The sequence below is a fragment of the Pocillopora verrucosa genome, chromosome 12, assembly GCF_036669915.1.
Source record: "Pocillopora verrucosa isolate sample1 chromosome 12, ASM3666991v2, whole genome shotgun sequence".
NCBI lineage: Eukaryota > Metazoa > Cnidaria > Anthozoa > Scleractinia > Pocilloporidae > Pocillopora > Pocillopora verrucosa.
In genome coordinates, this window is record NC_089323.1 from 16,448,072 (window position 1) to 16,459,179 (window position 11,108).

Genomic DNA, 11,108 nt, shown 5'->3' on the forward strand with positions numbered 1-11,108 from the left:
CAAAAAGTATCAAAAAATACCAGAATATAAAATCTACATATGTAAATGGTTGTTGACAAAGCATGAGGTCAAGATGGCTGTATACTGGCCAAGTTCTTTTTTTTTATTGACAAAGATAAAGTGCAGGTCAATAAAAATGCAAAAAAATAACCAGGCTAATATCCCACCATCTAAACTGAACAAGCATGATCAATAAAGGATTTCTTACATGTATATAGCAAAAACACCTCGATTTAAGTAGAATAAAGAACAACTTGTTTATTTCGAGAGTCACAAAAAAAAAGCTGTGTTTGTAACATAATAAACCCACAAAGGTTACTTATGTTTTTTTTTTGTTTGTTTGTTTTGACTGTCTTCTGCCACTTTTTATGACTTTATTGCTAAAATTATGCAAAAGTTACTAACTTTATAAGTCCACTTTTTCTTCTACAGAATCAAAGAAAGCAATCCTGAGCAGGCAAGATTGGCTCATCTTGCCCGCTCAGGTAGCCAATCAGAACATAGGATTCACTTCATATTGCCCACAGGTATTGCAGGTGATATATGAAATGTATATATTGCATCTCCTTTGGTTATGTAATATTATCATGCCTGCACATATACCTGGCTTTTGTTTCACTCCAAACACCTCTGTTCTCATACACACCCCACCCTGGTGAGTTTGTGGCAAGAAACGCAGATATCTTGTCAGCAGTCTATAAACAACATGCTTCACCACTGAGTTTCTGTCATCATTCCCCATGAAGACCTAAGATTTTCAAAAATTATAACATTAAATAATATTACAGATACATAATGAAAATTACTGTAGGCTTCAAGTAAATTGGTGACTAGGTTAAGAAAAAATGAGATTGTTACAAAAGGCAGCCTATGTTAGTACAGAAAAATCTGATTTGTGAGGACAATGTTCATGTATTTTTCACTACATGAAATACATGTAAAACAAGTTGTATTTTTGTACTCAAATTGTCATTACTTAGAAAACATTGCACCTTAACTTGTCCAACTTCCTTGTAGTCCGTCCAAGTTGTCCCATCTATGGAAAATTGTAGTTTGTAGGTCTTCACCCACTGATCTGCTTCAGAATTCCCTTGAGTAGACACAGCACAGATGATATGAAGTGTCTGTAGATCAATCTGTAGATATGGGTTAGTGTCACTTGTTCCTGCACACCATGATGATCCTGATGTGTAGTTCAGTCTACCATTCTTGGCTGGTGTGCTGGCATTTTTTGCCGAAGAAGCGGTTATGTTACCATCTGAAATTCTCTCATTTTCCAAGCCAAGATCCAAATCGATACATACCCCTATAAAAAAAAGTTAAAAACAGAAAGTTATAAAATAAGACATAAAACCATATTAACTCAAGGTAAATGAACAACTATTAATATCTTGTACGACATTTCTACTATCGATACCATTTCTTCAGAACATATTCAGCCCGAAAAACTAACTTGTTATTTACCTGGATACTTAGGCGTTTTATGATCGTTTAAGTTATGAAACAGATGTAGTAACTCGGTTCAAAATGAGATTACTGTCCTCCAGTGTTGAATGTGGCATGCTTAGTAACCATGCCATCATCTTGGATTTTGGCGGAAAAATAACTCAGCTTGCAAAGCTAGTCACGTGATTAAGAAAAGGGATCGTCACATAGTTTAAGGAGTTATACCAGGAAATAATCAAAGGCTAACAAAGATAAAAGGCCGTAGTGCAAACGCAGGTTGAAGCCGATTAATCTCGAATTCCGTAGGCTAAATCCTGTAGTGATTTATTCATTGTGAACCGTGGAGGGAGTGTAAATGATCCCAGTTTCTGGTAGCGGCATTGCGCACCCTTCACATGTTGTCTAACAACCTCACCCCCAGGATCCCGGGGTTGTAGGATTGGGTGTAAACACGGACTATTTTCTAACCAAAGCTATGAGGGTTACTTCAATAACCTGGGGTCCCCCACTTTCTGGTAAACAGGCCCTACAGAATTGTTCTAGCTGGTCGTTGGTGAAACCCCAAAGAGTAGTTTAACATGATAAATTTATCAATGACATCATCGATTGGACTAACGATTGGTGAAGTGTGCCCTAATATTTACTGAAACTAGTTAACTCCCAGAACATTTTCAATTGGACACATTTCAAAATTTCACTTTAGAAAGAAAATTTTGGTTATGGTCACTATGCTTTAAGAACATCTTTCTTCATATTTTTTGTGGCCCTCCTTGCAACACGTCACTTTAATCTGAAACGCTTTTCAAATTCTTGGTCTGTTGTTGAAGTTTGTTTCAGAGCTACACCTCGATTCGGGATTTTCATGAAAGGTCTTTGCAAATCTCAGTCCTTCGGCGTGGAAGCAAATTATATGAGTTAACAGGAATGAAATGTCTATTAACACTTTATGATTGTTTATTTTATGGTTATTCCGTGTCGTGTCTCATGAATATACATCGAATACTTGAACACCTACGTCTGAGGCGAGCTGAGTCATTCTTTTTTCAATTCAAATTGTATTTTCTATTTGATTATGGTATAATGTTCGAATAAAATGATGAACATGTCTTCATTCCAACGCTTGGTCAGACAGTTGTCTACTTTGGCCGTGTTTGCCTGCTCATTTGTTAAAACAATAGTCAATAATAATATGCCAAGTCACGACAAACCTCTTAACATAATTGAACTTTCAGTTTACTTTTTCCTTGAAGTTCTCTGCCCTTTTGATTTGGCTCGCGCTGTTTTACTGAATAATCGTCATAGTATCTTTGTCCCACTGCCTTCAGCAGCAACTAAATGGCAGTAAATGTATCGAACTAGTTCGTACACCAAAATGGAAACTTGATGGAGTATTTTGAAATCAGTGCCAAATTTGCATAATGACACAACTTTGTGTTCAAGAAATTAGACAACTCGGAAATTAAAGCAAAGGCTCGATATGGTGTAGAAACTGTTTGAAGTAAAAGTAAAGGAAAGCAATCGAAATCGTTCAAATTCTAAGCTACTCCTCCTATAATCATAGCTTTCAAAGGTACCTCTCCTCGAGCGATGACCGTGTCTTTAGGAGACCGTCATATTTTATCGATAACGAAGCGAGCTTGTTCTGTTCCGACAAAAGTTTCGACAAAAGTTCCGATCTCTTTCGAGCTACCGCTTCACAAATATCGTGAAACCAAGTAGACAAGATTATGCTCTTACGAAACTAAGAAAAGGCGAGCGACGAAGTCAGTCGATGAGCCGTTGTTACCTCTGAACAGGAAGTAACTCATACTATGCGAGATACGTTTGAAAATCGCCATTAGAATTCTCCCAAACTCACTCTATCAAAATAAAATAACTTGTCAGATTTTTTAAGCTTTAAAGAAGATAATAGAATTAACTTGACATTTTTCGGTCGGACTCGACAGTTTGTCAACTGAACGCAATGAAATGGAATTTAATTATCTCATATCTAAGGAGTCACTGCCAAAAAAATAAATCGGTGAATTTGTGCAGATCTTAACTCGTATGCTCAGATTACAAATGACAGAGAACTCACCGGAACCTAGAGGAATAAGAATAGCGAAGAAAGTCACTCGGAAGTACAGCTCGGAATCAAACTCCAACATTTCGCCGCTGTTGTTATTTCATAACTCAATAGCCTTTTGCATCTTAAAAAGGTCACCATCTCCGTTGAAGCGCATCTGCCAAGTTACAATTAAACTCATTATCATAAATATTCCCGGAATTTCAGCAGCTAACCGAAAGATCACGCGTTGACAAAACGGGTTTAGACTCCACTATTTTAAGGATGATCTACGGGCAAAAGACAACGGAAGCAATCATGAAATCTAAAAATAATTTCTGAATATAAAAAAAAAAAAAAAATGACTTGAAAACTTTCTACAACAATCTCTGGTGTTTTTCCCGCAACTGTTGCACTATTACAGGAAGTCTAAATTATTTCTTTGTTTTTCATTGTTTCTTGGTGCGAACGTCACTGGTTATAAAATGAACTTGTCAATCATGATTTGTGTGCTGAAACATTTAAAGTTAATCTTTATTGAAATAACTTTTTTGTAAGAATCTAGAAAGGAAAACCTATGCTCAAATATCCTGCGTGGGAATGTTTTTTCACTTGTGTATCTTGACAAGGTAGGTCCACAGTTTATAGAGAATCTCTTAAGAAACTCTTTACGGTGGCCAATTTACATTATCAACTCAGTTGACAAAACCAAATTATCAGGTTATACCCCCTACCGACCTAGCACCACAATTTCTTTAGAAACTTACCTCCTTTACCTTGGTCGATCCTGAGAGTTAATCAGTCTGAATATCACTTTCACTGACCATCTTTGTTCCTCTTTTCTTTTCTTTTTCTTTCCAGCACATCTCTTGTGAAACAATCGCTTCCAATTTAATTATCCATCTCAATTTTGAAAAAACGTACTCCTTCACAAAAACAACCCTACAATCTCTGTATTCCTAAAATTTACAACAAAAACACAGATAAACGGACCACTGAGAAGATACGAAACCGTAAGGTTTAACTGATATCGCCAATGTTGCATATTATGTTACGTTAGACCCGAAAACTGTTTGAAAATGTTCGAAAGTAGTTGTTTGACAGCACAGGAAGTTAACCTACAGAAGAGGCGGTTTTTTTGGCTCATCAAGGCAAGTGGAGACGCGAGCCCCTTTATTTCACTTGTTTGGAAAACGGAAAAAATTACCCCTGTTCTGCAGGAATTTATAGCTTGATCTGCCTCAGGGAAGAAGGCACAGAATCACTTGCGGGGAGGGGGGGGGGGCGATCCAATCGATCCCTTCACTTCATCTTGCTTGGGGTGATACAAAAAGGGGGGCACTGGTCGATCGGTTTCAAAGAAATGATCAGAGTCAAGGTTTAGGTGTTTTTATTAAGCCACCCTAACCAAGTTAAAACAAATAATAGGAGCACATACTTGATAGATTTAATTTTGGCAAGAAAAAGGCAAACGTCATTTGCTGACGTCAAAAACATTCTTTTATTGGCGAGACAAAGCAGGTGATTGATCAGCCGAGTCCACGACGTCACGCTTCAGGCATAAGACTGATATTGTATCGATATATTTTTGCGACTGTTGTGAAGGTACTTGTCACAAGACCTTCAGTAATATTTCAAGTCCATGATGCGGTTGTAAATCTAAAACTATCTAATATTTTCAATTGAACGACTCAAAGATTTGGTCGTAGAATTTCTATCAAGAGGAAAAAAGGCGATTTAATGTTCCTGGTATTTCTATTTTTGCTTACATTTTCCAGAGGCAAAATAAATCCTTCACTCGAAACATAAATAAAAAAAATCCACACATTTTCCTTCGAGGCATCGTTTGGTTCGAAAAGATACCGACATGGACTGTGGAAAGACAAAATAATCATTTTCAACGGTGCATTGCTTTATTCAACTCCTACCACAGTATTGAAATTGGTTGCTCTATTTAAAGAGCACGTTCTCCTTCTCCATCTCTTCGACTTCCCATACATTTTACCCAATTTTTAGGCCACAATTCGGGGTAAATCGTTTCCTCTTAAGAGCAACATGGCTAAATGTGACTCAGAGTTATTTCAAAATTTTCCTTTCTACATTCTACTGCATGTAATTTCATTCATAATGAGCAATTACCAGTACATCAGGTAATTCAGTTGTCATGCGTTACTCCTACAGTTTGTATAAAGGTTTGTGTGTTTCCGTGCCCCGTTAATATGTGGGCGAATATCATCAGTTACACAACAAAGGCTAAGTATAGTAATGCAGTGTAGAAGCGTTCAATTCTGCATTTACAAGATAAAATTTTTCATAACTCTTGCTTTGTTTCATTACACGGTCGGTTTTTCACGAAATTTCTTTATAGAGTTAGTCTCTTACGAAAATTCATCATGTGGTTAGCTTTTACGAACGTTCTGATGTTCGTTAAACCAAATCTTCAACAACAAACTGTCTATAGGGCTTACAGACCCACATCTTACCGGGCGGCTTCAATTTAGATCAATCAAGCGTCAAGAGGAGGTACATCCTTCTCCTTTCTAAATAAAGCAGCGATAACATCATTTTTTGGATCAGCATTCTAGTCGGCTGGAATAAGAGAAAGTTTGTCTGCACACCTGTCTTTAAGACAGTTCTATTCAGAACTTTAGCATAGATCCAATTCAAGTCTTAAATGCATATATCGATAGCCTCGCCGATGTTGCACAAAAGCCCAGGATTACACATTTGGAATCCCAAGTAGATTGTAGGGAAAAATGCTCCTTTCCCGAAAAATCTGAGTTTGTACAAAAAGCTGGGGAAGCGTGCCAGCTGGTGTGCGATGTCATTGCTCTAAGAGATGGAAAAGCGTTATTCCAAGCGGTCGTGGACCATGAAGAGAAGTGCAAGACAGCTATTGATGTTGGCCTTCAAACCCTTAAGGCCGCCTATCAGAATGCTCCCACAAAATCACTTAGGACTCAAATACTGAGTATTTATGCCGATAGATTTTCAGCTAACGAGCTTAAACGCATGCATCAGCCATTTGAAAACCTCTCAGATAGACAAATAAAGAAGGCAAGAGCACAGGCGAAGAGTGAGGTGCCTGTTGAAAAAAATCCTGCGTCACAGAATCCGACCTTGAGCTTCATATGAACTTGGTGGTTCATCATGTAAGTCCTGTGTCTGCGAGCATGACTGAAAGTCTTTATGGCAAAGTTAAGAGGGAGTGGGTTCATCACTTTCATCACTTTCAGTCATTGTCATTAGAGGGTTCGACTGAACTGGTTGCAGCGGCCACAGAACCCTTGACAAGTGCTTCACAGCTTTCCATGGGATGAGCTCTTCATAAGAGAGGTGCAAGTGTACGGCTTTCGCAAAACGTCAGGCAGTACTCGTGTTTGAGGGAGGCCAGGAGCACAGTAATGGATGAGATAGGACTGAAAAATCCAATCATGTTTGCTGTCTATGATGTGTGCTCGTTGGCAAGAGGGTAAAGGTTGCCCAGCCTCAAAGTCAAGGTACTAAGAGACATGTGCAAACATTTTGAGCTCGCATTCAAAATGCGAGATACAAAGACAACACTTCTTGCAAAAATGGAGGAAATGATTTCGGAGTGGAGTTGTAATGCAGTCTAATTATGACGTTATGCGAATGCGATATCCTTTTTCACAAGAACTCTCCAAAGTTATGAACAGCGACTGCTATGCAGACAGGTGTGGCGACCAAATATCATTTGTTCCTGTCAGCTAGAAATTCGAGCAATCGCTGCTTTACTTGGACTTGAGAGGTATTCAGGACAATTATACGATGGAATTACGTGACAGAGTCACTGGTCAAGGTGTATTTCAATGTGTGCTGTTATCGCCGGTTACACTAAATAGAATCCTGTAGTTTGGTTCTGAAATGTTCATACAGGTTTGAATAGCGTAACCTGTCAGAACTCAAATATGCATGAAGTAGCAGAAGCCAAATTTTTAAGAAAGAGTTTGCCATTAAAATCTTAAGCGAGCGCTAATCAAATTATGATATTCGATGCATTGTTGTTGACGTCTTTCGTCACGAGAGGGTAAAATTTGTCGAATTCTGGCCTTTTGAAATGTTTAGAGTATCAATCGGTGTAGTCTAAAGGCTCTGTCCTACTATATTTTCAACTTAAAATGGTTAAAATCTAAGATTTATTGAGCTACTTATATAAAACGGTCGGAGTTTGTTCAATGAACTAATTTGCATAATCGGCTGTCACGCTAGCAAAATCGCTGAAAGTTTGAAGTCATTGCGGCGAACAAAATTAATAAGTGCAAGATGTTTTTATATTTTTCTGCAGCCAAACATCTTATTAGAAGAAATCAAGTGGAGTTTTCAATGGTCTGGTCTGGACTTGAGCAATATCAACCAAGAAGGAAAGAGTACTTTTGACCAATTTCAAAAAGCTGTCTAACGAGTGTTTTTAAATAAATTATGACGAACCCTTGAATAAACAATATCAAAATTGAAATACTTTTCATTCACCTAACATATCACAATACAAAAATATACAAGAGATTTTTTGCTGCATGCGGTGTGATACGAGGACCAGGGTATTCAACTTTTGAAATTTTCGATGTCGCAAGAGGTCAAAAAAGGGCCTTTAGCAGCTTTGACTTTTGAGAGCTCTAAAAATTTTATTTTAACCGCGGTATTTCCAGAAACTAATGTGGTTTTATTTACTTGCTACCAAAGATAGTTTATTGGGCAAAGTTTGAGGGAAAACTTTTTCCCGATGCGAAATATCTTTGACCGCTCTTACAGAGATCGCCTCTTAAACACCTACGTCTGAGGCGAGTTGAGTTCATTCTTTGTTTAACTTGAACTGTATTTGCTATTTGCTTATGGTGTATTGTTTGAGTAAAGTGATGAATACGACTTCATTCCAACGCTTGGTCAGACAGTTTTCCACTTTGGCCGTGTTTGCCTGCTCATTTGTTAAAACAATAGTCGACAGTGATATGCCAAGTCACGACAAACCTATTAACATTATTGAACTTTCAGTTTACTTTGTTCTTGAAGTTCTCTGCCATTTTGATTTGGCTCACGCTGGTTTATTGAATAATCGTCATTACATGTTTATCCAATGCCTTCAGCAGAAGCTAAATGGCAGTAAATGTATCGAACTAGTTTGCACACTAAAATGGAATCTTAAAATAAAAAAAAAAACGCCAGATTTACATACTGACACAACTTTGTGTTCAAGAAATCGGACAGCTCGTAAATTCAAGCAAAAGCTCGATATGATGCAGAAACTGTTTTAAGTAAAAGTATAGGAAGGCAGTCGAAATCGTCCAAATTCTAAAACTACTTCTCATGTGATCATGGCTTTCAAATATGCCTTTCTAAGAATGATGACCGTGTAATTAGGAAACCGTCATATTTTAATCGATAACGAAGCGAGCTAGTTCTGTTCCGAAAAAAGTTCAGATCTCTCTCAAGCTACCGCTTCATAAACATCGTGAAGCCAAGTAGAGAAGATCAAGCTCTTACGTAACTAAGAAAAGACGAGCGACGAGGTCAGTCGGTGAGACGCTCTTATCCCTTACCAGGAAGTAACTCATACTATGCCAGATAGGTTTGAAAATCGCAACTACAATTCTCCAGACTCATTCTCTCAAAATAAAATAACTTGTCAGATGTTTCAGCTTTAAAGAAGATGTTTGAATTCACATGGGATTTTTCGGTCGGACCCGACAGTTTGTCAATTGACGGCAATGAAATGGAATTTAATAACTTCATATCTATGGAGTCACTGCGAAAAACAATCTGTGAATTCGTTGAGATCTTAACTCGTATGCACAGATTATAAATGATAGAGAACTCACCGGAACCTAGAGGAATAAGAAAAGCGAAGAAAGCCACTTGGAAGTACAGCCCGGAATCAAACTCCGACATTTCGCCGCTGTTGTTACTTCATAACTCACTGAGAAACTGAAACGTTGCAGACACCTGATGTTTCAGTTCAATAACCTTTTTTATTGTTTTTTTAGGGGGCACGGTAACGAATCTTGCAATCTGATTGGTTCTTTACCCGGCCAGTATTTTCCTATCTCTGCCCACGGGCCACGGTAACGCTTTCGTGAGTCGCCGAGTACATCCCAACTTTCGTTGTCATTTTTCATAAATATACCTCGTTTTCCGGCTGGGCAGTATTTTTAAGCAAACACGTCGGTCACTACCTCAAGCCGATAAATAACTTATGAATCCTCTCTTTTCTCTCTATAAAATCACTTTGGTTGACCGAAAAATATTGGTTTCAGAATGAATTTGTATAAACAATAGTGTCATTACGTTGGTTGACAAGCGGCCTAAAAACCGTCTGCAATTAATTTTAATCGTTCACAAAAAGTACCCAGAAAGTTGAAACGTGAGGTATTTGGTTACAGTTAAACTGAACGATGGAACTTTCATTCATTTAATATCTGAATTTTCTCGAGCAATTTGTTCATAGTGAAAGAGCGAGCGAAGTTTTAATTTAAGTTCTACAACAAATATACGCTCCTGGTGAGTCTTTCCAATTCCGTTCAATTTGGACATTTGTACCTTGAATTGCACAACAGAAATTGAAGGAATTTTTTGAGAAAAGGCCGCATTACATTCCCTTGTGTCTCGTTGGAGTGTGCCGTTCGAATTTAGTTTTTGTGAAGGAAAGATCAGAGTTAAACACGCCATTACAGCAAACAAACGAGCAAACTCTCACAACTTCAAAATAAAAAAATTGAATTTACTCACAATTACTTTCCTCGCCGTTTACTTAATGAACAGAGGTAAATCTTCGTACATGAATGAATGGTCGATGAGAGTGAATAATACTTTCCGTTAGATCATTAACTGATTTTAAAGAAAACATTGTCGTGACAGTTCATGCCAAACTAGTTCTGTTGGTTTTCAAATGTTCCTACGCTTTTTTTTTTCTTGCGCGCTCTCTAATTGACAGGTGTCAGATTGTGACAGATACTTGTAAAAATAATGTTTCAAAGTTTGTTTGAAAGCCTCTTAAATCACCTTTATCGTTACGGAAATGAAAATGTTTCGCTGAGGCATCTCTCTTAAATTTGCATCACCTCTATTTTAACTACCATTTACCCACTCAAAAATTGTTCAGTTTATGGAAGATCTTGCAGTATTTACGTCCATAAATCATTCGGGTTCTTTCGGAAAGAATTTCGTCAAGTTAAAAAACAATAAATATGTTATTTACCGGCTAAGGGTCGGTCCGTATGGTGAAAAACTGTGACCGAGGTCTTGAAAATGCTGCCCGAGCCTACGGGCAGCATTTTCAAGACCTCGGTCACAGTTTTTCACCATACGGACCGACCCTTAGCCGGTAAATAACATATATGCATCTTAAAAAGTTCATTCTCTCCGTTGGAGCTCATCTGCCAAAATACAATTAAACTCATTATGGTATATATTCCCGGAGTTTCAGCAGTGTGCCGAAAGACGACGCGTTGACAATACGGGTTTAGATTCCTCTATTTTAAAGGGATGATCTACAGGCATAAGACTCTTACCGGAAGCCTAAATTATTTTCTTGTTTTTCATTTTTTCTTGGTGTGAACGTCACTAGTTATAAAGTAAACTTGTCAATTATGATTTGTGTGCTGAA

At 37.8% G+C, this 11,108-nt stretch overlaps 1 protein-coding gene across 2 annotated transcripts in view; it reads right to left on the minus strand.

The window, feature by feature from the left end:
• Positions 1-9,441, minus strand: part of LOC131783246 (receptor-type tyrosine-protein phosphatase S) — a 34,848-nt gene extending 25,407 nt beyond the window's left edge. For both annotated transcript variants that reach the window (XM_066159509.1, XM_066159507.1), the window contains exons 1-5: positions 9,325-9,441; positions 4,258-4,449; positions 3,524-3,668; positions 993-1,306; positions 604-748 (exon numbers count right to left, since the gene is read on the minus strand). In XM_066159509.1, the coding sequence (XP_066015606.1) occupies positions 604-748; positions 993-1,306; positions 3,524-3,593 (529 nt within the window). In that variant the 5' untranslated portion in view covers positions 3,594-3,668; positions 4,258-4,449; positions 9,325-9,441. The remainder of the gene's footprint in view (positions 1-603; positions 749-992; positions 1,307-3,523; positions 3,669-4,257; positions 4,450-9,324) is intronic.
• Positions 9,442-11,108: the final 1,667 nt, after the last annotated feature.